Genomic DNA, 27,500 nt, shown 5'->3' with positions numbered 1-27,500 from the left:
AGTAATCCACATATTGCAGCCAATTAGCCTAGCACTCAAGGTTCACATAAGTGAATCTCCTCATATGTAAATTTACACAAACTCTCATACAATACGAACTGAATTTTCATGAATACCGTATGTCTTGTGTAAATGCTCCTGTCCAGTTTGAGCAAAAAGGCCCAAAGTTGGCACCTCTGAAAGAAATAAGGCTCTTCCGCCTCCTAAATCCTAACCCCTGATCACATTAATGAGCAGCACAGAGAGACTGCAAAGACTTATTCGAGGAAACGTTAAAAATTTACATTCGCTTATGAAACATGACACATCTAGACTCAACTCTAAACGTTTTGATGGCTCTCGTGTGCTCGATGTAAGGACACACGGCTGACCAAGAAACAACTTCACTTACTTCTGGTCTATAAAATATACGGATTAGTTATAAAAATGGCTGTAATTAGTATATGGATCATAGATTTACCCCTGAGAATAAACACTGCGATCACATTAAAGCCTATAATCTGCATTTTACCTTGAACACTATGCATTTTGAATGCACTGTGGTAGTAAACATGGATGTTGTCATTTTTAAAGGCATTTCGCTACTAATTCATCATCAGAGGTGACCTCTGAGAAAAATACTGGAGCTTGAGCCCTAAAGCAGGTGGCAAGCAGTGCAGAAACATGATCCAGCTCATAGAGCTGCGAGTGCCACTCTTCTCAGAGTCCAGTGTGTGCTCCTGTAAGGACACAACAACGTTCAGCAACTGGACAGTCGGTCTCTCCAAGTACACTGCGGCAGGGCAGTGCTTTCATTTGAAACGCTTCCCACTTTCAGCTCTTCATGTTGCCAAACTGCAGCACAGTGCAGAGGCTGTTTATGGACCTCTTCTGATTATATTTGCCCCAAACATGCGCAACAAGCAATCTAAATCCAGGATAACCTTCAGAATCAGCACTGCAATGCCTTCATTCTCACCAGGGTGCAAGGTTATTATTATTATTATTATTGCTGTTATTATTATAAGATATTTTATTGCATTTTTGGCATTTTTTTAATTCATTACAGGATCAAGGTGTGCTCGCAGTGAATGGCGAATTTTACTGCAAGGCAGGACGCCCACTCCCACAAAAATACACATTTATTAACCATAAATAATGGCACAGGAGATTGAAATCTTTGTGATTTAAAGGCCTTGTTTTATGCATGCGCCACTTTAAAGCCTTATAGCTGGGATTAAAGTGCGTCGCCTACACAGTCTGTGCTAAGCAAAAGAGAGCTCCACTGGCACTGAATCAACACTGCAGAAGAGATGCACAATCTCCCAGCAGCAGCAGCAGCAGCAGCAGCACAACGCCTTTCCAGATTTCTCCATCTTAACGAGCTCTCCTTCAGTTCCAGTGTCTGAGCTCGTGCCTCGCAACACCAGCCCTAACACTGCAGCGTTCAATCAATCACAAGCGCGCGCGTGACTCCACCTGGCGAAATCAACGGATTGTTTTGAACCTACCTAGTGAAGAACTGCTCCCAAACTTCACCGCAGATACAGAGAGCTGCTGGGCGAGGAAGGCGGAATGAGCGCTGTGGCCACAACCTACCGTCCCTGTAGCAGCAGCAGCATCACCATTCAGAGAGAGAGAGAGAGAGAGAGAGAGAGAGAGAGAGAGAGAGAGAGAGAGAGAGCAATTCTCACTGCAGGCTCCTTTAGGAAATGGGCGGGGCTTCAGTGCAAGCCCACTGCAGGCTCCTTTAGGAAATGGGCGGGGCTTCAGTGCAAGCCCACTGCAGGTTTATTTAGGAAATGGGCGGGGCTTCAGTGCACGCAATTCTCACTGCAGGCTCATTTACGAAATGGGCGGGGCTTCAGTGCACGCCCACTGCAGGCTCATTTAGGAAATGGGCGGGGCTTCAGTGCACGCCTTCGCACTAGCGCAATTTATCGACTTCACCCGAGCGCGTGAGAATACAGCGCATTCCCTACAGCAAGGTGCATTATGGGTATTGGGTATCCTAGGGTACAAGGGTAAGGGTTGTCAAACCTCTTGCACACCCCTTTAACTGTAAGATAATTTCTTCTTAGTACAGAATTATTTCATGAGCATTACTTCAATGTGTACAATAATATTTTCACTATTTACTGGAGCCACTGAAACAACAGTAAAACAATCTATTTAACAATCTACTTAAAAAAATAATTTGAATAGAGATATTATTGTTTGTCAGGAAAACAGCTGAAATTTTTTGACGACTCATCCTGTACTAGTCTTGTCCGATGAAATGCTCTCTAGAACATTAATGTCCTGCCCAGAGGTGATTATTGCTCTACAGCAGCAGCTTATTAGCTGATCAAACCCGAGTGACCAATCATACAGACTAATAATTATAAGAACTCAAATATAACATAATAAATATAACACATTTGATAATGGTTTGTTGTGATTTCCACCACTGTAACTTAATTTAATAAACTACTGTAATGACATATATCCCCTGACTATATTTCACATGGTCCCCAGACACCACTTTAAGAAACACTGTCCTATAGTGCACATAATTTGGACACTAACCTATTTTTGCAGTGCATTGTGGGATATCATAAACACACAGGTTATTCTCTCCAGACCAGTGATGCATTATTAGGCATGGGAGCCACTCATGTCGTTTTATATTAGTAATATGATAAGGTTACATAACATTGCTAAATACTTACTTCCATTGTAAATGGTGTAGGATTCCATTTAGTTGAAACGTGTGTGGTCATTCATGCACAGAAAATTAATTGGACATAGTTTTAATATCTGGAATCATGGTTATACTTTGATTTTGGGTTATTTTTGATGTAGTAATGACAGTCTTGGACATAAAGCCCAGCTAACTTGGAGGGAATAGAGTTTATAAGGAACTGATGGTATGTGTCTGGGCCCAGTTTGGTGTGTAGGCATATACATAGGCATAAAGTGGCCATATATTAAGCCTTAACTTGGGTATCCATCCCTCTTCCATACCACTTATCTTATGCAGGGTCATGGGGGAGCCTGGAGCCTATCCCAGGGGACACCCTGGACAGTGTACATAATTTGGACACTAACCTGTTTGCAGAGCATTGTGGGATATCATAAACACACATGACATTCTCTTCAGACCAGTGATGCATTATTAGGCATGGGAGCCACTCATGTTGTTTTATACACTACGGACAAGCCAATCAGCCTGAAACACATGTCTTTGGACAGAGAAAACCCCCGAAGCACACCCCCGAACAGTGCTAACCACTAAGCCACCGTGCCTCCAGTTTGGGTATAAATCTTTACTTATTTTAAACAAGTCTTCAAATTTAACCATCAAGCTTTGTTGAACTGTGAGTGCTACAGTTACAGTTTAGCTGCTCTGAATAAACTGCAGTGCGATTTTGAAGCTATATTGTCCCTACATACTTGCATGTGATTCTGCCCTACTTGTCAGTGTTGGATGAAAACCTTCAGGAAATATATAAATGATTATCTGAGCAGAAGCATGGTACCAATAAATGTGTCAATTTGCTAAAACTCAATTATACTGCAAGACATAGTGGTTCTAATTAAGGACCCTGTTTTATGTGCAAGCGTTTAATTTTGACAGAGACTAATCACAACACTTTACTATGCTTCGTGTGAAACAATTCACATTTCAGTCATTAAGGTAGGAGCCAAGTTGTCATGGATGTCTTATAGTTGCTTAGCAACTCCTGCCTCTCCAGAAACACTCAACAGGTATATGTGGATGCACCCTGTAGAGTTTAACACTGTTGGTAACAGAAATATCAGCCACTATAATAATAATACACTGTACCATTCTTAATTGAACCTTTTTTTTACTCTTATTTCAGTAATATATTTGTAAATGAGCTAGATGCTGCAACATTTCATATCACAATGGAAAGCCATATCCATAACAGCAACACATTATTCCAGGATATAATATTATATCATGCTATACAGAAGCTCTGCACTCAACACCACAACACCCTTCACAAGTCGAAAGGCCAGCAAGGCAGAGTAATATCATTATTTTATTTTTTCACATGGACAATACAGCAGGATATTATTGCAGTTTTATTGCTGCTGTCTCCTTGGCACTTAGGGGCTTGTAATAACAAAATAGGATATTGATATCACAATATATTCACAACATGGAACACTTTTCGGATTATTCCGGGTATCACCGGGTCTCACTGTTTCTGCTCACTGTAACAAATAACTATTTTGGTACCAATCTTTCAATTTCTCATTAAATACTTGAATGTTTTGTAGATGTTGAATACTCAACGTCTCTGAATTTACAGTTTCCATGATATGGCTCTACTATTTGTTAGCAAATCTACATATGGTGACAAATGTTGTGTATCATGATGATATTTTTCCACATTGTCCACCTCTACCCTTATTCATTCATTTGTCCAAAGGAAGTTCAAGAGACTGAACAACCCCCCCACACACACACACTTACACCGCAACCCCCCCCCCCCCCCCCCCCCCCCCCCGCCCCCCAAAAAGGCGTTACACACTAGTATAGTAATGTTTTTTCCCCTTGTTTAAAAAAAGAACTGAATTATTATAACTCAGTGAAGACTAAAAGTCAGTCCAGCCCCTTGTCTGACATACTAGAGAACACTAACTAGACATGAGTTCTGGTTTAGCTTACAGTTTGTTACTTAACAGGTTATTTATACCATGCTGTGTGTTCAACTGGGATTTGAAGAAAAGAAAGCCTGAGGCCAGCTGAGAAAAGTCAATTCAACTACCTCACACATAATTCACTGAAATTCTAATGTTTTAAGTAATGTAAATGAACTTGTATGCAAACTACAGCCACTAACCCTGCCCTAACCTTAACCATCATTTTTCATAAAAATTGATTCATGGAAATTCTTCCAAATTTTCAATCGTGCAACCATGTTGAGTAGGAGGGGTGTGTGCTGAGTTTCATTTCTCCTGTGTAGGGTTGCTTTGTGCAAAGCAGTTGCTATGGCCACGACACAGAGTCTCCTGGGCTCCTGTCAGTGGAGAAAGGGCTATGATGAAGAGGAGGGCCAACAATGGAAAAAAAAAAGCCTGATTTCAGGCAAGAGAAAGTGAGCGGGTGGGTGGATGTTTACTCACTCTTGCACTCACTCACAAATTTATCTTTCTGCCCACGTTTGGCATCCAGGGGCATCTACTAGTATGTGAGTGTAATCAGTTGCTCTGTTCAGAACAGTTGTAGAGAACTGTACTCTATGTAGGAAAACGTGCAGATGTCACTGTACAACACAAGACTGTAGAAAGACATACAAAAATTATTGATCTGTGAACAGTATTTCTTGAAATTGGGTCCCTGTTCGAGCTCAATGTGAACATAGGTTTGAACTGAAGCAAAAAAAAAAGATCTTTGAGTCAAAAACAGTGTATATTGGGTATATGAATATGGCATATACAAAACAAAATCTGCAGAACTGTTGAGAGCAACAGTTCATCTTACAAGCAGCACTTTTTCCTTTATAAACATTCTTTTATAAACAATACAAACCCCTCTAACTAGAGTGGAAGCCAATGTGAAGTACATCAGCTAATATTACCGCAATCATCTAATGTTACTGCAGCCAGCAAGCAGATTTACCTAGCAATGTTTCAAGTAGTTTGCATTTTACAAACTGACAACTGCACTCATAAACACTCATGTTTATATTATATGCTCATGCATAAACTCAAACATTTATATCAGAGCTATATCAGATGTGTGTTACATATCTCTCAACAAGAAGTTAAAATCTAGAAGCATAGCATCATATAAGACCTATGAGCTTCTAACATATGGCTCTCGTTTATCAAGCTGGATACACATATAAGCAATTACAGAAGAAACTCATGAAGGTATTCATGAAAATCCGGTAATTTCAGAAAAAATTTGTATCCTATTCATGCTCCTGAGTGGGTGTAAAGTTAAGCATACTGACTTAAGCAGGCTGACTAATGTAAACCTATATTGCTTGGCTTCCAATCCTATAAATCAGGATGGCTGCACTTTTATATATGGATTACACGGTCAACTTTCAATAGCTTATGTATTTCAACTACACACACATATTTTAGAGTATTTTTAAAGCCCAGTTATTTTATATTAAAGCATTAACTAAAGAAATATTAAGCATGATAAAAAGATAAATCCAAAACACAAATAAGACAAGTTATTCCAGTAAGAATGTCGCTGTAAAAGGAGGATGGGATCCGGTGTTGTATAAGTCAGTTCCATTTCCCACAGCATCTTTTTATGCTTCTTTTTATGCTGTGCAGCGCTTTATTAGAGCCAGCACTAAGTGACGGATAAGTGACTAATCTGGTATGTCTCAAGCTGCAATGCGCCATATAACCCCTAGTCTGCTGCATGCCAAATTTCACTTCCTACCCACTTGCTTTTCCAACATGGCATCCGGGAGATCACGTTGGTATGCGAGAAATTTTCTGGCCCTGAAAATTTCTGCGACACTTTGCTTGGAATAAAAAAATAGACATGTACGATTTGCTTGCATGACCTAGGTACAATATATACTTTTGCTCCATTTTCATGCCAAACCATTTTCTTTTCACCTCACTTAATTCATATATAATTAACTTTTGTAATTCATATCCAGATTGTGTAATTTTCAAGGGTTGTTAGGTTTTTAAATAATATGTTTTCATTGGCATAGACACGAGGCAAAATAACTTCCACTTCTACCTCTGAGAAAGTCTTGTTTGCGCTGTTTACTGGTCATTTTAGCGCTGTGAGCTTTGCCTTTTTTGGAGTTTTGTGAGCACCATATTCAAATCAACTGTGCCATTGAAGCACCTGGTAATTTACAGGTGATTAGTATATATCAACATAAGCATGAGAGAACAAAGAAAATCGGTGTTTTCCAAAATGCCTGTAAATCCGGCAGAAATTTTAATTACAGTTTAGCTTACACAAACATTTACACGCAACTTTACTAAAAGATTGATAAATGAGGCCCAATGCGCGATAAAGTCTATACGCAATGTCCACGATGATGGACAAATGGACATAGAGTAACTTGCAAAGCGCCTCCCTCTTTATTAAACTTTTTTTCTTCCTCTCTACCCACGCACTGTATTAAATGCTGGCAGCCTCTATCACACTGTGTTCTGAGAGGAGACCTATAGAAGAATAGACAGTATTATGGTGTGTAACAGTGTGTATGCTGTAGACTCCACTGCCTCAAGGCCACTTTGTTATTTGTTAACTGGGTCTGTGGGATCAACCCCCTTTCAGCCTCCCCATGAACTTGACCAGACAATCACTGTCTCTCACCAGTGTGTGAGAGTGCGTGCTCTTTGCTTGCTCGTGTCAGTTATATTTTGAAACCATACAGCTTGAAGTACCCCCCCACCCCCCTTTTCAGTGCATCTTGCCCCTTCCATTTAAATATCCCTCCAGTTGCTACAGTACAATACTACAGCGCCATGGTTTTCAGTACAGTAAAATAAAGTATGGCTATATTACATAAGCCCTTGAATCAAGGACCCATCCAGTCATCTCCATGGAAACGCAGGCACTCAGATGAATACCATGACACACAGACAAAAGCTGGAGGGTGCAATCAATGGTGGATTGTGGTTATGTAACTGGGACAGATTGGCACTCACAGATCTCTATAGCCTTTTCACTAGGGATATAAATCCTGTGGTTTTTGGCTTGCTCCAATCAGACCGCTTATTTCTGGAAACCAGTAGGATAGTAGGCATAAGAGGCTCCCTAATGTGTGGGAAAACATGAAAATATGGTCATAGGAGGCCTGAGTTTTAGTTCGAACATTAATCAAAGTGCTAAAGATATCCATGGGGCAGATTTTGCCTTGCCCTGATATGGCATTGGAAGATGTGTGGATAAAATAGTTGATTTAGGAGATATATATTTCAAATGTTAGCATCTCTTCATCACCTAAACACAAACTGATCCTTAATATTTAACAGTACCAAAGTAGAATAAACAGTTGCTTTGGCTTTCCTGTATTTCATTAATTCATCTTCAGTAATCACAATCCTGGTCAACTGTGGGAGGGGTAGCCTTCTCTCTCGCCCCTATCAATCACAATGACGCTAGCCATGTCATGGGGCATCTGTGAGCTCATGTATGTGGCAGATAGTGCTTTCCTCTGAGTGTGTTACACTGTCCATTCTGATTCTGTGACCATTTCCTATGTCTATGTCATTTTGAGAATTTTTTTAGATTTATCACAGACTTGTGAATTTGATTTCCTTGAATTTAGAATGCTAATTAATTACATAAGCTGCTAAATAGTTAATTAGATGCATTTTGCTGCATATGTTCTAACTTTACTTTGGCACTTCAAAAACACTCTTTACTACACAAACACTCACCACCCACTTTATTAGGAACACCTTTACACCTGCACATTCGTGCAGTTATCTAATCAGCCAATCATGTGGCAGCAGCGCAATGCAAAAAATCATGCGGATACAAGTCAAGTGCTTCAGTTAATGTTCACATCAAACATCAGAATGAAGAAAAGGTGTGATCTCTGTGACTTTGATCATGGTATGGATGTTGGTAACAGATGGGCTGGTTTGAGTATTTCAGAGACTGCTGATCTCCTGGGAATTTCACACACAGCAGTCTCTAGGGTTTACACAGAATGGTGCGAAAAACAAAAAATATCCTGTGAGTGGAGGGTCTGCAGGCTGAAATACCTTGTTGATGAGAGAGATCAGAGGACAATGACCAGACTGGTTTGAGCTGACAGGAAGGATATAGTAACTCAAATAAGCACATTTTACAACCGTGGTGAGCAGAAAAGTATATCAGAATTCACAACGCATCAAATCTTGAGGTGGATGTGCTACAACAGCGCAAGATGACATCAGACTCACCTGGATGGACTCACCTAATAGACTCAGCAAAACTGGACAGTTGAAGACTGGAAAAAGGTGTTTTTTTCTAATCTTCAATTGTCTAGTTTTGATGACCATGATAGCCTCAGATTCCTGTTCTTGGCTGACAGGAGTCAGACCTCTGACCCCTCTTATCAACAAGGTGTTTCCACCCACAGATCTGTCGCTCACTCAGTGTTTTTTGTTTTTCGCACCATTCTGTGTAAACTCTAGAGACTGTTGTGTATGAAAATCCCAGGAATCCCGGCAGTCTCTGAAATACTCAAACCAGCCCATCTGATACCAACATCCATACCATGATCAAAGTCACAGAGATCACACTTTTTCTTCATTCTGATGTTTGATGTGAACATTAACTGAAGCACTTGACCTGTGTCTGCATGATTTTATGCATTGCGCTGCTGCCACATGATTGGCTGATTAGATAACTGCACGAATGAAGGTGCAGGTGTAAAGGTGTTCCTAATAAAGTGGGCAGTGAGTGTTTGTGTAGTAAAGAGTGTTTTTTAAGTGCCAAAATAAAGTTATAACAATATGCAGCAAAATGACAAAATTGAACACAATAGAACTTCATCAGCTAAACCAGTATTTACATCCACACCAGTTTTTAAACACTTCCAGCAATCCCTAGTGACTTTTAAAATTTCGTTGATATGGCTAGTCTATGTATACTGAGAGCCCTTTAGAAGGAAAGAGAAATGGGGAAAAAATATAGAAATCCATAGCACAGGCTACTTAAACTGTCCATTATAATGACAGGCACAGTCAGTATAAACCTTCACCTCCTCTCTCCTCCACTCTGTGTATAATGTCTTCATATGCACTATCTCTGTGCTCATGCAGTGTATCTGTCCTCATGCAATGCTACATGCAATACTTGTCATTTTATCCACATATCCACATATAGTCTAATTGGATACTGACTGGAAGGCAAGTGTCAGGATGGCAATAAAGCAGTACAACTATTTTAGGGTGATTCTAATCAGCGTGGACAGCACAGATGCCATCTTCAAGACACTTATCAGACTACATGCTCTTGCTCTTATACTAGTGACAACCTGTTAATTTTCTCTCCTGGCCAAAACAACACAACACAACACTGCTAGTTAAAGTGAATGCAAATAGCTTAAGTAGTAATAATGCTAGCATGTGTAGAGCAGTTTGAATGAGTGACATTTGTGTGATAGACTGTAACAGTGTGCAGCAACTGGTGTATCACAGTCCATATGCGAACCTAGCAAAGGATTTCAGCAGACTGAACTGGGTAAAAAAAATACTGTAGCAGAGCCAATGAAAAAACCTATCTGTAGTTTAGTGACTCTAATTTTCTAAATATGATCCAGTGTGGCATCTGCAGCAGATCCTCTGTTGTGGCTTCACATCCAGTCATACACTGCAATAAATTGCTGTACAGAGGACACAGGCTTTTGCAGGCGTGGAGAATAAACTCATACTCCAATCATCTTTAAATATTCTGTTTTCACCATCAATTTTTTTTTCTTTTTTTTGAAAAATTAAGCCATATTGTCAGTCATGTCGCATTTTATTTACCCTCTCTTGTCTGATTAGGAAACTAATGATATGGCTTGTTTTAAAAAAAAGTCCATGATAAAAACAGTTTAAATGTTTGGACAGAGAAATATACGTTATTCTCCACAAATCATATCCAAATCAGATTTGTCCAGAATCCATCATAGCCTAATTATAGCCAGAAACTAATCAGTAATGGTTAGGCATTAAAAGGTAGCTGTAACAAAATCTACAAATTTTAGTTGAATACCCCTGGGCTATCACTCATTGTTTAACTTAAGAGAATACCAACATATGCTGATGTTTTCTGGCTAGCTTACTTGTAAGACCACATGACTCTATCTCACCTGTTTTTCAGATTTCATCCGAAGTTCTTCTGGCTCAAAGTGGACCATCAAAAGTTAATGAAGCTTAAATTAACACAAATGAGCATGAACACCACATTTTGTGTAGTGAGTCAGGGGAAACAAAAATATTTATGCATCTCACTGTATTTATTTATGGAATTTATTTTTAGTTTCGTGAATCACGTACTGTTTATTAGTGGATCTTATTTTGCTTTTGTGGAACTCATGATATCTGTGTGCAAAGTACGAGGATTGAGATGCATAATAAGGGGCTTATGGGATAAAGCCTCACTTTATAGTCTTATATGCCACAATATCAATGTAGATTGTAGTTTTTTTTTTTAAATAAATAAATGTATGATACAATAATGTGACTGAATGTACATGTAAACGTCCAGGTGCACTGTTATTTTATGTCCCGCAAGATGCAAGAGTTTTATTGTAGAAGAGACATTTTTAACACACCGAACTAACAACATGAATAGTTATATTTGTAGAAAGTGTTCAGGTCAGTTTTTAAAAAAAAATTAATGGACAACTCTTTTAAAAAGTGATGAGGCATGCTATCTGAGTATCTGGTTTAAGCTATGCCTATGATTAGGTTCACATGCTTAATTTCTTGTGGCTGTTGCCATCATGAGCATCAGGAAAAGTGGAAGAATGAACGAATGAATGAATGAATGAACTGGGTTTATATGATGAACATTGTTAGCCCTTAAGGTAAACACAAACCCACCCCGAAGCTAGAACATCAAGCAAAATGAGGTCATGGTAAAACTTTACAATTTGTACTAATTTATATGCTAATTATATGAACTGATACAATCATAAAGGAGTTTACCAAAATATTTCAATGCCTATGACTTAAAGTTGGATCTTTTCTTGTGTTGGGTTTGTAAGGATTTAGATTTAGAAGCTACATGCAGTGTAAATGCTATTACGAGACCATGTTTCCAATCCCATATATGGCACTGGAGTGCAACCATCTGGAGTACAACCACACACACACAGCCACACACACACACATTAATATAATACATTATGCACATGAAGTCATGAAATTTGTTATGATTGTTTCAAGAAATATACAACCTTTTACTAGTACAAATTGTTTAGAGCACAAGAGGAATTTAAAAATGTGTTATCGTTATAGATTCGTTTGTTATAAATGTTGATATAGTGGCTGATCTTTGGTTGTGGGATTAGTGGGATTAGTAATAGTGGGTTTCTGAATGGTAGTTCAGAAACAGAAGTGGCTTGTTGGGTTGTACGTCAGTATCGGGTGGTGAAGCCAGAGAGCTCCAGTTGAGGGATGGACCTCTCGTTTTGGAAAACAGCCCGACTGATGCGGCTGCCTGGGCTTCCCTCCTTACTCAGCCATATCTTCCTGTGGAGGAGAGCAAAAAGAGGATTCACATGAAAAACATTTAAGTTGATAAATATGTAATGGTAGCCTAGTGGTTAATGACAGAGAAGTTTTGTGTTTAAATCCCAGAAATGCCAGACTGGCATTGGTAGCCTCTACAGCAATCCCCTAATCTTTCAGCTCCTCTAAGTATGTAGAATGAAGAATATCAGTTTCCTCAACTAATTTCCAAGTCGTACCCAGAAGACACAGTGTAACTGCTGGTATATTTAATTTGAGGTTGTTGCGACATCTGTGATACACAAGTACACAGAGTTGCCAGTGTATTGTACACCTTTCTAGCATCATGCTCTTTGAACATCAGTTTTAAATTAGGATGTGATTTCCCCGGTCATTGTAAGTTAGTTTGCTTGCATGATTCATGACATTCTCCTTTGACCCATCTGATCCACAAGACATGTTCGTCTACGGGATAGTTCGTCTACTGTAATTTTTCAGTATGAAAGGATTGTGCGTGAAAACTTTCAGATGTTTGGGAGATATAAGAAAAAGAAGGATTAAAACATTATAACAACTGCATGTACTAGAGGTCTTAGTCATATTAGCATTAATATACAAGAGATTTGAAGAGATCACTGAGCAAGTTACAGGCCATCTTTTCTCTAAGATACCTCATTATTAACAATATTCCCTTTTATCTCAACTCGCATACACTATAGATTGATAAAATATCAGTACTACTTGGAACCCAAGCCAACCTAACCCCTTTCCTGGGGTAAGACCGAGAACAAGGGGAAAGCATTACAGGGAAGATGCAGGTTCCAGCACTCACAGATACACTCCCCTCTTTTCTCCATGTGCCACCTAGAGTCCAAATACAACATTACATCATACACACTCACCAAGATGGCACTTGGACAGTCAGTTCAGGGCAAAAGGGCAGGAGTTAAATCTGTCAATCTGTGCCCGTGCCTTTTAATTGGTTAGCGATCTGGTGCCATTCTGTGTACTCTGACCGTCAATAAACATGTGTTGTGCTTGCTGTAGGTAAATAGATTTAACTGTAAAAAAACATTGAAACTTCACTACGTTGTTCCATGCATATGGCTTGTAGTGTTGTATAATATATCTTCTCTTAAGATTACTTATTCTCTGCTGTAACACTTGCTTTTTTTGGCATATTTGCTGCCCAATGTGGGTCACAGGGCCTCTGGGAAAATGGCAGTGCTAAAGTAGTCCAGTTGAGCAGTGGGCTGCATCCTGAACAGTTCTGTTAAAAACTCCAAGAAAGGCAGAGAAGAAAGAAGCACATCCAGTGACCTTGCCAATACTGAATAGCAAGGAGAGTCTGTCAGCCGTCTGCTGGTGTTTGAAAGAAAGCTGGTCTCAGATTTAAATAATGTATTTTAAACTAGTAATTATCAACAGGGGCATTTCTTTGTAATACTGAGAGCACTGAATCACATTTTTGTCAGCATTCTGCAAGTGTTATATTGGTCTTTTATAACATAAATGTCCTGGTATGTAGAGCACATTGTCCAATATAAATTTGTTCTGTGTGAATACTAATTTATGAAGATGGTTTGTGGTTTAACCACCTTTTTTCAATTCTTTATTTATTGGTTTTCTTAAATTTGAAGCAAAAAGAAAAAGACAAAACCAAAACACCCACAATAAGATGAAAAATGAAAACAACAACAACAACAACAACCCACAACCAAATAAAAATAACAGAATAATGGTTGTATTATAAATTCAATAGTAATTAATAATACAGTAGGTTAACAAGACAAGTACTATGTCAGTGGTCAGCACAAGAGTTTAAATGGTACTAGTACTAGTACTTCTATGAAATATTTTGTAATATATGTAATACACTTCATAAGTGGGTCCCAGATTTTAATGAAGGCTTTTATTATTTTTTTTATGTTAATTGTTCTAATGGCAGTAATTGGGCACTTTTCATGTGTTATATTCATTACTTTTATTTTTTATTTTTTTGGGAAAGTCATTTACAGATAACCAAAACATGGTTGTATATGTATTTTTTTTTGCAATCCCAGAAAACATAAAGTAGTGTCCCCTTGTAAGTCTTGCATTGATAGCACATAGGGGACAGATTAGGGTATATCTTACTAAGACTTGTATTACTTTTTAATAACTTATTTAATTAACAGTAATAGGACTCTATAAGACAGAACAGCTCTGAATGCAGTTGGGTAAAATGGAGACCATCATGCTTAAACAGTATACATTAACTAACATGAAACATGGACTTAGTTATGGACTGAACAATATACAAAAGCATGATGACTGAAGCCTAGCATGACACAGGCCAGAGACAACGTCAGCAAAGACTATGGAACTGGGAAACCAAGGATCACTGATCACTGTTAACTAAGCTTAGAGATCCTGTATAACACAGGGAAGACTTCGCAAGGCATAAAACAAAGCCTTGTATATACAATGAATACAGAACATAATGAAAAATAATGGCATAATTGCATAAAAAAATAATTGTGTATACAAGGTATAATAGTTGATGTGGTGAAGCTTTCTTTAAAGAGAAGTGTATGTAACATTTACGGAATGAGTCTGCAGTGTGTGCATTTTCTAACAGTCAGAGGTCAAGTTGTTCTTTTAAGTTTTCCAACATGAGAAAGTCTTCAGGACATAGCGATTTATGCTTTGTGTTTTCTCTGTAACACAAGCTGCATTCTTGTCTTATTAACTTCAAAAGAGAGAGAGAGAATAAATAGAGGCTGATGCATCTATAATGTAAGTGATAACAGGAACTAACTTGTTTCATGCCCGATGTTCCACAACATTAAGTGTAAATAAATGGATAAAAAGTACAATGTGTCATTCTTTAATAAATAAAAATTGTTTAAGTTGGCAAAGTGGTGTAGTATAAGAGAAATGAAACACTATGGGAAGTGCTGCTATATAAAAGTATTCAAATTTGGGGTGGTAACCACACCACCCCTCTGTTAATAAATGTCCAATAACTGTATTCCCCATGAAGTTTTATTCCTTATCTAGAAAGGGTAGCAGCCACAATATGCTCTCTACTAAGCTATAGGAATTGTCTCTGAACAGACATGTTAAATTGTTTCTAATTTGTAGCAGTCAAAAATTTGTTTTACCTTATTTTTTATGATTCTTTTTTTGGGGATTAGACTGAAATGATACAGGCAGAATTTTCAACTTGTATAATGTTTGTTATTATGGGGCTTTCCTACATATGGGATTATGGATATATAATAATTATTTATCATAATTTAGACTAGTAATCCTTATCCATTTAATGGAAGTCAATCACCTATGAAAAGGTTATAGTCTTGTTATATTCTTCCACCTGCTGGTAGAAAAGTGTATATACGCATACATGAGTATAGGACTGAGCAAAAGACTTGCATATGTAAAGAAATTCCATAACCTTGAAAATAATGAAATTATAAAGACTAAATTAACTTTTTTGCTGACCACCAGTTTTAAAAGGAAACCAGTTTTAAAAGAAAACCTGCTACAGTTCTTCTGGAGACTTTGGTGTTTTTTTCCATTCTGAGCTTTTACAAGCATTTTTTTTTTTTTTTTTTTGGATGAGAGACACATTTTTCTCCCCCTCACAAACCTGCCACTACGTTTGTAGGTTTCACCATCCAGGTGATTTTCACCATTTCTGGTGGTTAGGTGGGGTGAAGTAGAGATAGAACCTGTTTAAATATATTCCACTGTTTGCTAAGAGAACAGCAATATTGACTGATGATTTCTATTTTTTTTCAGGTGCTAGTCTGTGATCCCGCTATACTTGCTTCCTCTTTTTCCAGTTCTTAGTTGTAGTTCTTAGTATCATGTATAACTGTTTGGTTGTGACTGTTATTTAGTGTCTATGCATTTTCCTATTTATCTGTGATCACTGCCTATCTCACCTTTTTCTTAGATGAATGTACAACCTACATAGCATATATAGAAAGGTGAATTTAATTAACTTTAAGTAACCCACCATCAAAATTTTCTGGGGCCATTATTGTATTATGGTGTTATTTTAGCAGTACTTTTAGAAAACTCAGCTCAAGTTAGCATACCACATTACTCACGCTTGTCATGTGATGGAATTGGAGACAGATGCAATTGCAGTTTAGAATTTTATTAAAACTGGCAAACAATTCCAAAAGGTGATGTAAGCTCAAACAGAGACAGTAAGAAAGTCAGGCGATCAGCAAACAGCAATTCAAAGGCAAGATCCATAATACAAAAACCTGGAATTCTTGGCAGATCGAGGGGTTGAGTACGTTGTGCGCTGGAATCCAATGCTGCTCTAAGGGGGGTAGCCCTCCTGCTCAGTGAGGTACTCCAACTTCCCATTTTTGCCGCGTGAGTTCAGGATGATCTTTACTAGATAAGCGGGTGGTCCTTTTGTGTCAAGGTGTGTTGATAGTGTAGTGGGGGGAACTTCTGATGCTAATGGTCTAGGGGTGACAGGTTTGTGACATGAAGTCGTCAGTGGTGAAATCTATGGCGATGTACAACCAGGGACATTGAGGTCTGGGTAACGGCATGAGCTTGCCGGCTGGTAGCATGCGGGAAACCTTAGCCTGAGCACAAGCGGCGCGGGATGAGATGAACTTGTGTATATCTGTGACCATGGTGGGCCACCAGCACTTCGTCTTCAACAGAGGATAAGTTCTCTGGGTTCCAGGATGCCCAGTAGCTGGCATCATGTGTGCCCAGGTGATGAGTTTGCTCCTCAGACTGGGTGGTATGAACCTGTGCTCCAATGTCCATATGGAGGGGGTTTGACCTGGTGAGCAGAAGATTTTGTCGACAATGTCCCAAGTGATAGTTCTGACGAAGCAGGAGGGGGTAAGATGGGTATCATTGGAGGGATACAGATGGTACAAGGAGTCAGCCTTGGTATTCTTGGAGCCAGGTCTGTATGAGAGTGTGAAATTGAATCGGGTGAAAAACAAAGCCCACCGGACTTGGTGTGAGTTCAGGCGTTTGGCAGTTTTTTCAGGTATGTGAGATTCTTGTGCTCTGTGAAGCAGTCCAGACTGGACTGCTCCCTCCAGCCAGTGATGCCACTCCTCTAGTGCGAGTTTCATGGTCAGCAGTCCTTGATTTCTGATGTCATAGTTCATTTCTACTGGGGAAAGTTTCTTGGATTAGAAGTCCACTGGGTGGAGCTTTAGTTTGTTTCCAAACCTTTGGGAAAGCACCACTCCTACTCCATACTCAGAGGTGTTCACTTCCATTATGAAAGGCTTGGAGGGTTCTGGGTGCTTCAGGATCGGAGCGGTGGTGAAATCAATTTTAAGCGTCTTGGAGGCTTCATGTGCTGCTACATTCCAGGCCAACTGCTTGGGTCCCTTTTTCAACAGAGACATGAGGGGACCAGCGATGGCACTGACGGCCCTTATGAACCTTCTGTAGAAGTTGGCAAAACCCAGAAATCTTTGAAGCTCTGTCATGGGAGTGGGCCATTCTATCTGACTGCTGCCACCTCGGCTTGATCCATGGATACCCCTTCGGGGCCAATGATATATCCCAAAAACAAGATTGTGGAAACATGAAACTCACATTTTTCTGCTTTCACATAGAGCTGATTAACTACGAGATGAGACAGGACTTGCTTGACGTGGTGAATATGTGTCTTGAGGGAGGGCGAGTAGATCAAAATGTTGTCAATGTATGCAATGACGAACCTCCCCAATATGTCTCTCAGCACATCATTGATAAGGCACTGGAATACTGAGGGGGTGCAAGAGAGCCCATATGGCATGTCACAATACTTGAAGTGACCAGAGGTGGTGCCAAATGCTGTTTTCCATTCATCTCCTTCTATGATACGGATGAGGTTATATGCCCTGCATGGGTCAAGTTTTGTAAATATCTTGGCTGACCAGACCTGTTCCAGTGTGGAGGGGACAGCGGGAGAGGATAGAAGTATTTGATGTTAATCTGGTTGAGCCCCTGATAATCTATTCAAGGATGGAGCCCCATCCTTTCTTTTCCACAAAAAGGAATCCAGCGGATGCTGGGGAGGTGGAAGAATCGATGTAGCCTTGTTGCAGTGCCTCGTGAACATAATCCTCCAACGCTTGCTGTTCTCTCAAGGAGATGTTCAATGGTGCAATTGTAGGGTATATGAGGGGGTAAACTGCTCACTTTCACTTTGTTGAAGACCTCTTGAAACTCATGATACATGGTGGGATGTCGACAATGGACGAAGTATCTGGACTTTTCACCTTGGCTGAAGCTAGGACGAGTCAGGGAAGCTGCAGGCAGTGATCATAGCAGTGAGAGGGCCACCTCGTTATCTCCTTGTCACAATCCTGAGGATTGTGAAGGTGCATCCAGGGGAAGTCAAGGATAATAGGATGCTTGGTGGTGATGGTCACCAGGAAAGAAATACATTCATAATGGAGAGCACTGACTTGAATCAGAAGGAGTTTTGTATAACATCACTGCATAACATCACTTTCATTTCTGATGGGTCCTCCATCTCTAGCACGAATCTTAAGGGGATGTTGCAGTGGTTGTGTGGGTATGTTGAGCTTCAGAACGATATCTTGATCCATGAAATTTCCCATTGCTCCAGAGTAAACCAGTGCTGAGAGGACAGAAACATGGTCTAATTGCTTGATCTGTACTTCTAGCATGAATGATTGCTGAGATAAGAACTGAGATGGACTCACCTAGGGGGTAACTGATGTGGTGGGGGTCCTCTAAGTTGAACCGGGTTGGAGCAGGCATTAGGCCACAAAGTGAGCAGACTGACCGCAGTAGAAACACAGCCTCTCTCTCCTTCTTTTTTTCTCATACTTCTATGCTTAAACTGCTTCTTCCAAATTGCATGAGCTCAGGGCAGTCGATCTCAGGTGCAGGACTCACTGTCCATTTAGGAACTTGGCGATTGCAGAGGAGATGATCCAAATGAATGACAAGGTAGATCAAGGAGTCCAGTGACATGTTCTCATCTCGGTATGGCAGTTCTGTGTGCACTTCCTGGTTGAGCCCTCGTCAGAAGGTGGCTTTGATTGCCAGCTAGTTCCATCTGCCTCCAGCAGCAAGAGTGCAGAATTCCAGTGCATATTCAGTGGTGTTCTTGAGCTCTTGAGTGACTGTCAGGAAGTCCTCGCCAATTTCCTTGCCCTCGGGGGTATGATCGAAAATTCACTGAAACAGTTCTATGAAGCAGTCGTATGAAGACAGTGAATCCCCTCCTTGATTCCAGACTGCAGCAGCCCACTTGAGAGCTTTGTCTGTGAGATGAATCTTCTGTTGCTCAGAAACCCCCTCTTGCTTCAAGAAGTACAATGAACACTGTAGTAGGAAGCCTTTGCACAGGGAATTCTGTCCTGCATACTTGTCAGGGCAAGATATGAGTGAGCCAGGGTTTGCAGCTTGCTGCATTCATGGTGATGGCAAAATCTGTCATGCAATTGCAGTTTAGAATTGAAACTGGCAAACAATTCCAAAACATGAAGCAAACTTGTAAACAGGGACAGGCACAAAGTCAGGCGATCAGCAAACAGCAAGGCAAAATCTAGAATACAAAAATCAGGATACCAAAAAAATAAAAAAGCAGGGTGGTAAACACAGAAACAAAGGCTTGGTAAGTCAGGTCTTGACTGAGCATGCTGAGCGTTACTTCACAAAGAGTCATAGTGAGGGTCTGAGTATATATAGGCTGAGGGTATGGAAACAGGTGTGCCTTGTTAGTGTTCGGGTGAATGTGAATGTGAATAAGGAAGGTTTTGGAGATTGTAGTCCGCGTTGGCCATGTTTGTAGGTCATGGTGTGTTCTGGGAAGTGGAGTTCTCAGTGGATTCCCGCATTGGCTTGACAAAGCTAACCAAGTCCATTTGGTCTATTGTTTTATTTCTGTCTTTTATGTTGTTATTTCTAAAAATGAAAACTCAAATTTAAAAATTTTAGTAAACAAACAAGTGTAGATTAAATATTATGATTCCTGACTAAAATATTAGTAATACATATATGTGTGTGTGTGTACAGTATAGAGCACTCACATTTCATTTACTAGATGACGTGGTCCTTGAACCTGTCCCACCACTGTCCCCTGGTTTGTGTTCTTCACCCAGCCAACCAAACCAAGGCTGTTTCCCTTCCTCTCTGAGTGCTGAGAGACACAGAAGGTGATTCATACTTTCAGAGAGTTAGGCAGAGATTCTAACATTCTATCATTCTCATGAATACACTGTTATGCGTTTGAGCAAAGAAAACATTTGAATGTTTGAGCAAAGAAAACATTTAATATTAAACCAAGGTTTGTCCAAACTATGGGCCACAAACCACCTGAAGCCAAATGAACCACAATTAAAACAGCAGTCCAGTGTTTTTTTTTAATTATTCTGCTTTCATTCCACTCAAACCAGTCAGGCCATTCTTCTCTCACCTCTCTCAACAACAAGGCTTTCCACCCACAGAATGACCACTCACTGGATGTTTTTTGTTTTTTTGATCCATTCTTTGTAAACTCTAGAGACTCATGAAAATACCAGTATATCAACATTTAGTGAAATACTCAAAGCAGTCCATCAACTAACTTGGCACCAACAGCTATACCATGGTCAAAGTCACATTTCCCCCCATTCTGATGTTTGATGTGAACATTAAATGACCTGCATCTGTATGACTGCATTGCCATATGATTTGCTGATTGGATATTTGGATGTATGAGCAGAATAAAGCGGCATGTATATATATATATATATATATATATATATATATATATATATATATATATATATATATATATATATATATATATACACACACATGCCGCTTTATTCTGCTCATACATCCAAATATCCAATCAGCAAATCAGTTAGGTCCGTATTTGGACAATGACAGAGATTTTGTGATTTTGCCTTTATCCACCACCACAATGGATTTGAAATAACATAATCAAGATGTGACTGCTGACAGAAGCAGCAAGATGAATTCTGAGGTGTATAGGGCTATACTCTCTGCTCACGTTCAGCCAAATGCTACAAAACTGATAGGATGCCGCTTCACAGTGCAGGTGGATAATGACCCTAAACATGCTGCGAAAGCAACTCAAGACTTTTTGAAGGCAAAGAAATGGAATATTCTTCAATGGCCAAGTCAGATGCCTGATCTCAACCCAATAGAGCTGCTTTTCACTTACTGAAGACAAGACTGAAGGCAGAAAGACCCTATAAGCAGCAACTGAAGGTGGCTGCAGTGAAGACCTGGCAAAGCATCTCCAGGGAGGAAACTCAGCATTTGGTGATGTCTCCAGACTTCAGGCAGTCACTGACTGCAAAGGATTTACATCCAAGTATTAAAATTATGGTTATATTTACAATTATGTCACTTTGTCCAAATACCTTTGAGCCCCTGAAAATGGAGGTACTTTGTTGAAAATGGCTGTAATTCCTAAATGGTATATGCCATATTTTTGTGGAAGCTCTTAAAATAAAGCTGAAAGTCTACACTTCAATCACATCTTGATAACTTTATTTCAAATCCATTGTGGTGGTGTATAAAGGCAAAATCACAAAAACTCTGTCATTGTCCAAATACTTCCGGACCTAACTGTATTTATATATATATATATATATATATATATATATATATATACACACACACACACACACACACATATATATGTATGTGTGTGTGTGTGTGTGTGTGTGTGTGTGTGCAGACGGTGTGTGTAGCTAAAAACATTTTTACTTTGGTCAAACTGACTTTGGTCTTTTGAATTTTCTGGAAAAGTAACAACCCTTCCAAACCGCGGAATGTTTTGGGGTAGCAGTTAATGAATGTTGTGATCAACATCCGCCTTTCTGAACAGTGGGTTGCGGTTGGCTGAAGCAGTATGCCCAAGCTTAGTTCTCAAGTAACACAGGTTGGCAACCCTGCTACAGACCCTGTCTTAAAACAGCAATGAGCAATATAATACTTACACATGCAGTATGTCTACATAGAGTGACACAAAAAATTTTCAGGATCCTGAGATTTACTTACCATACGAAAGAAGACACCTGTGTCAAAAGTGAAACACACAGAAGTATGTTAAATGCTATGCGCAAAGATCATGTAAACTTGTAAGCAGCACATATTGTAAGCATACTTTTCAATTACATAATATAAAGTTTACTGTAAGTTGGCTATAATAATGTGCCACCTGCCATGATTCATAATTATGTCATCCCAATCAGTCTGGATATAAAAATGCACAAGTCAACAAACTTATTTTACCTCTCTTTTCTAAGTTATATAACTTTAGTCAAGCCATGTAACAGTGTCCTATGATCCATTTTTATCTAAGCAAAGATCCTAAATCCTTTCTTATGTAAAATAAGTGCAAGATTAAAATCAGCTGCTCTAAGTTGTATAAATTAAGAAAGCTTGCCAGTTATACAGCTGTTATTAGCAAAAAAAAAAAGTTAGTCAGTACCCTGAACATAGCCAAATATCTCAAAATCCACAGAGCAGAGATCGCTGCCACTTGAACCAGTTTCACCAGACATTGTGTATGCCAAGCTGCACTTGTGAAGCCTCTGGATCAAGTTAATTCTAGACTTGGACTGGACCACCAAAAATATTTAAAGAGCAAGTCCCACTGTTAAAACGGCCATCAGATATTGTTGGTATATTTAAAATTCTCGTGATCCTACAGTTCTTTTATACATCAATGGTCATTTGTTGCTTGTGTCAGTGCATGTACTGTAAATACTTTGTCACAAAGGAACAATAAGTGCGAACATCATACCAATGCTCAGTGTCATAAAAATGCTATTGTTCCTGATTTCATACATGAAAATAAAGATTTAAATACTCTGTACATGGCAAATTGTCAGTGTAGCCTATATGTGTGTACTAATAACAGAATTTGTATTTTAATACATTAAAATCTCAGGAAAACATAAACCAGAAACCAACAGGTGATAAAAAAAAATTAAAATCTAATTTTAGCTTTATCTTTGAACTTGTGGGTGATTTTGCTCTCTTTCTGTCACTACTGCTGCAAGTACACTAGCAAGAAATATTGTATTTGTTATTATTTTATTTAGCAGCTGATGAACATAAATTATTCAACACTTTCCCCCTGCAGCAATGGTTATGCATGGTCAAAGTCAATCAGTGCTGCTGGGGACTATTTCAGTATTTCATTTCATCAAGTCTGTGTAAAATAAAATTCCAAGAAGCTAAAAATGAAATGTGGTTTGAATGAAATCAATGAAAGGATTATTAAGCTAGAAGACAGGTGAACAATGTTAACCAATTTCTGTATCCCATGCATTGCAGTTACTAAAGTCATTATCGTTATTAATTCTTTTATGTACCGAGAGCAGGCACTTGCACCCAGACGCAGGTTTTTCTTTTTGTCTGTTGTGAACAACTGAAGAAAACAAAAGGATTTTTTTTTCTTATTTGTGTGCAGCATTACTCCTATAAGAGTGTTCTCTTTTATTATTCAGAAATTACTTATTTTGCTGCTCATGTTCATGTTCTGGTTCCCTTTGCTATGTTGCTACTCTGTAAGCTGATGTGTGACCTGTTCCTGACCTCTCCAGTGTTACTGTATCCAACATGAACCAAAAAATGGTAGGCCAAATGCTACCATTTTTGCAGGAAAGAGAAACAGCATGTAAAAAATTAATGTCACTATAAATGGTAAGCTGAAAAAAAAACTCCACACACTTTAAACTGTAGAAACAGCTATTTTTCATATGACCACAAGGTGTCCTTCTAAGCAACATAGTTGTTCAACAAATCCATGAGCAGATAAAGCCATAAATGTGTCAATATAGCATAATCATTCAACTAAACTAAACATACATATGACCATAAATGCATACTGCTTATAAAATCAATAAAATCAATTCCATGAGGAAAGGCCAAAAAATCTTGTCTTAAAGAACAAAATAAGCATTATTAACATATTAAAATTAATCATAGAATGCACATTCATTAATAAGTGATTACTGGACAGCAAACCTTTGCTAACACATCTCAGTGGCTTTTTCCAAAAAGTCAGGAACTCAGTTATGCCGAAATTATACACATCATGAAATTATTAATTATCATATTCACCCACTTTAGCTGTTCTCTGCCTTTTTCATGTATCTTGTATCACCAAAAACAGCACCAAACAGAAGAAACTGCCCAAATGATAACAGTTCAGCCAACACAAATAAAATCTTTAAGGAATTTCATTGCTCTGCCATTGATGGGTGATTTTAATATCTCAGAAAGACTAGACAACTTCAAAGAATCTTGGGGAGGAGGGAATAAAGTTATGTGATATACAAATTATTTTGGCGTAAAGATGGCCATTGAACGATGTACAAGAATGGCGTACTGTTCTAAACATGGTCTCCGTCTAAAACTTATTCGTGTGCACACATTTTCTTCTGCCTGGATTACTTTCCATCACACACAGAGAGCAAGGCTACTGTTCGACAGAGCAATCTGTGTTTGCTTCAAGACTCGTTGTTGTACTTGCATGTCATTTTAATGCAATACCTAGAGCAGTAGAGCAGTACGAACAGAATAAGGCAGAAAAATTAAGATAAGTGCCCTATTACAAAGAATCTTGCTTTTCCTCTTAACAGATGTGTGTTGCATTATTTAATGTTGCACATTAATTTTTCATTAAATAATAATACCTTGGCTAGTTTTTGTATTTCTTCTATTCATTTGAGAGAACAAGAGAAAAATCTCAGCTGAGATAGTGTAAATAGTGCATATACAGTATTTTCACACTATTTACAATATTGCACTATTTATTTAATGATAAGGGAATGTCTGTGTTTATGAAGTGCAAACACCCACACAGTGTGTTTAAAGCATGTGATTATTTTATCAGGATACAGCCAGCAGTGGACAGTGCGTGAGTGACTGTACTTTGTTACTACACTCAAGTATTATTTTGGCATATTTATACTTAGCAATAATATATTAATGTACAGGGTGTTCCAGAAGTCTCCATACGTAGGGGACTATGTTTGCCAGCACCATGTCAGTTGTGCCTTCGTCAGTGGATGTTCGTGGACGTCCACTTCTCAGTTGGTCTGCAACAATTCCAGACTTTTTGAATTTGTTAATAAGTTTGGCAGCAGTGTTGCGTGTGATGTGCTTGCCATGTTTCCTGTTAAAGTCCATCACAACCTTGCGACAGCTTCCTGTTCCAGCCATGAGAATGATTTCAATATGTTCTTCTTTTGTCAAAGGCATTCCGAAAGACTATCTGAAAAAACAAACAAAAAAAAAAAACTAAGTATGAATAATTTAGGAAGACATTTTGCTAAAAAGTGTTCATTTCTCCTATGTATGGAGACTTTTGGGACACCCTGTATAATATCAATTATATGACTTGAGTATGATTGAAATATTGAGTATTACTGAAAAATTGAATACATGTGCTCTTGCTTCATTACATTTCCAAGAGAAAACCTTACTTTTTATTCCTTACATTTTTATTTCTCATCCAGCCAGTGACTGAATGCTTTATATCAATCGACAGGGCTCAGTTTAGCGTCCAAGAGGTTTGGTTTAGCATCTAAACAAGTTCATCAATGTGGAAAAAACTATCATAAATCGGCCAATTCATCATCAGCTGTGAGCTTCTCATGCTACATGTACATCTGAATATGGATAAGCCACTGGACTGCAGCGTGGAACTTGAGGATGAGCATCCTGGCCCTCCTTCACTAAAATGTTTCAATATGCTGAAGTAAACGAAGCCTTGTATCAAATGAGCTTCTCCTTTTACCTCCCTGGAAAGCATGAACTCCATCTAATTTGAAAAAAGCATGTTAAGTTTCTCTAGTTTGCTGATATTAACTGGTTGTATTTAACTAAATAGCCTGTTTTCTTTGCTAATGCCAGGTTAGACTAGCATCAGTTCCAGTAGCTAACATAATTAGCTAGGCAGAAAATCAAATTCTAGCTAATGACAAGTACTGCAAACTTACAGAGATTGAATGGTGTTTTCAGGCAAAATAGTGTATTTGGTTTAAAAATAATAATCATCTTCTTACAGTTATAGATAAGTAATAAAAGCATGGCATTAACTTAATTTCATGAGTTAAAAAAAAATTCCTTGCTAATTTTATAGTATATTTAATAGTAGCAACATTTTTACTTTCATTTAAATGTTGGCTAGTATAAGTTCTCACTTTGTCCATGCCTGGACACAACCCAGACCCTAGACGAATGAAAAGGCCAGGTGTAAACGGGTTTTGAGGGCATGAACACTGACACACATCGTCCTGAACGGGGCAGTGTTTCACAGATGACTATTTTCAGTCACACTGCCGCAGCATGACTGTTACATCCAAATGTGTACACTGTGTGTATAAATGCGTAAAGATCTTTGTAAATGTGGACTTGTGCTTTCTTTGTGTTAAGGTGTAGGTTAGCTGCTGCAGAAATCTCAGATCTCTGCAAACAGATCGCTGCATATTGTTCATAGTTTGTATGCTTGTATGTTGCATTTGTGCGTTAAACCACTTTTTTCAGCCTGTAGTAAGTTAAGGTGCATGTTTCTTCTTTGATGGCTTTAACTCCTTGGACAGCAAGTCTAAGTAGAATTACAGAAAATCCATGTCATCCAGGAGTTTAGAATGATTCAATTTAAATAGGATAATTCTTCCAAATTCAATTCAAATTTAAAGAACAGACTGATCCCACTACTCTTTAGGACTCTGTATGTAAGCTACATAAAAGTTGTGTTGATAATTTTATCACATTGTTATCACATCCTCTTATAGCTCCTTCACTGCTATAAAGTGACTAGTTTTTTTTATAGGACATTACAGAACCTTATTAATAGACATTACAGAACCTTATATATATATATATATCCAGCAAAGAATTGACCTTGCCATTCCAATAGTTTCGGAGGGGACTGTGTATAGTCAAGTGCAAATGTCTGCATACCCTTTGAATTACGAAGCGGACAAGTAAGGAATAAAACATGACAGAGTGTGTGGTTAAATAGCCATGAGATATTTAGTGTGTTGGGTTTCACAAGCAAAAAAAGTTGCTAAATACTCTATATTAAGATATTTAGATTTCTGAATTATTTCTGACTTTCTTAAAATGTTTCAGCAGCTCCAATTTGTTATATGTTTTGTAAAATACTATTTTTAAGAGATGCGAATGTTTGCACTCAGATGTATGCATCATTTAAGAAATACTGAATACATATTTTCAACTTTCCTATAATGCATTTCAATTTGTGCTACTAGATTTACAGATATTTTACATGCGTATATGTTATAATATAAATACATTTATAATTAAACACAGCACTGAAGGACGTTTCGCAGATAAAACATAAACAG

The 27,500-nt window shown here is 38.5% G+C and overlaps 2 protein-coding genes across 2 annotated transcripts in view; both read right to left on the bottom strand.

Moving 5' to 3' along the window:
- The window catches only part of LOC113544387 (spectrin beta chain, non-erythrocytic 1), an 85,135-nt gene extending 83,494 nt beyond the window's left edge, over window positions 1-1,641 (bottom strand). Inside the window, exon 1 of the mRNA XM_053230850.1 lies at window positions 1,491-1,641. The gene's annotated coding sequence lies outside the window, so the exon portion shown is untranslated. The remainder of the gene's footprint in view (window positions 1-1,490) is intronic.
- Window positions 1,642-11,060: 9,419 nt separating this feature from the next.
- On the bottom strand, window positions 11,061-22,715 carry LOC113544248 (acylphosphatase-2). Its single transcript, XM_026942941.3, has 4 exons — window positions 22,604-22,715; window positions 22,171-22,187; window positions 20,184-20,293; window positions 11,061-12,168 (listed from the first exon to the last, which is right to left on the bottom strand). The coding sequence occupies exons 1-4, from the start codon at window positions 22,674-22,676 to the stop codon at window positions 12,054-12,056; spliced, it is 315 nt and encodes a 104-aa protein (XP_026798742.2). The 5' UTR covers window positions 22,677-22,715; the 3' UTR covers window positions 11,061-12,053.
- Between the last annotated feature and the right edge of the window lie 4,785 nt (window positions 22,716-27,500).

The sequence above is a fragment of the Pangasianodon hypophthalmus genome, chromosome 28 (genome assembly GCF_027358585.1).
Source record: "Pangasianodon hypophthalmus isolate fPanHyp1 chromosome 28, fPanHyp1.pri, whole genome shotgun sequence".
Lineage (NCBI taxonomy): Eukaryota > Metazoa > Chordata > Actinopteri > Siluriformes > Pangasiidae > Pangasianodon > Pangasianodon hypophthalmus.
The sequence above is the reverse complement of the archived record's forward strand: the minus strand, read 5'-3'. Positions and strand labels throughout refer to the sequence as shown.

Coding starts and splice junctions, on each gene's coding strand:
- LOC113544248 (XM_026942941.3), bottom strand. CDS start 22,676: ATGTCTGGTGAAACTGGTTCAAGTGGCAGCGATCTCTGCTCTGTGGAT. Junction 12,169..20,183: donor CGTCATCTAGTAAATGAAAT/GTGAGTGCTCTA, acceptor TCTCCTCCACAG/GAAGATATGGCTGAGTAAGG.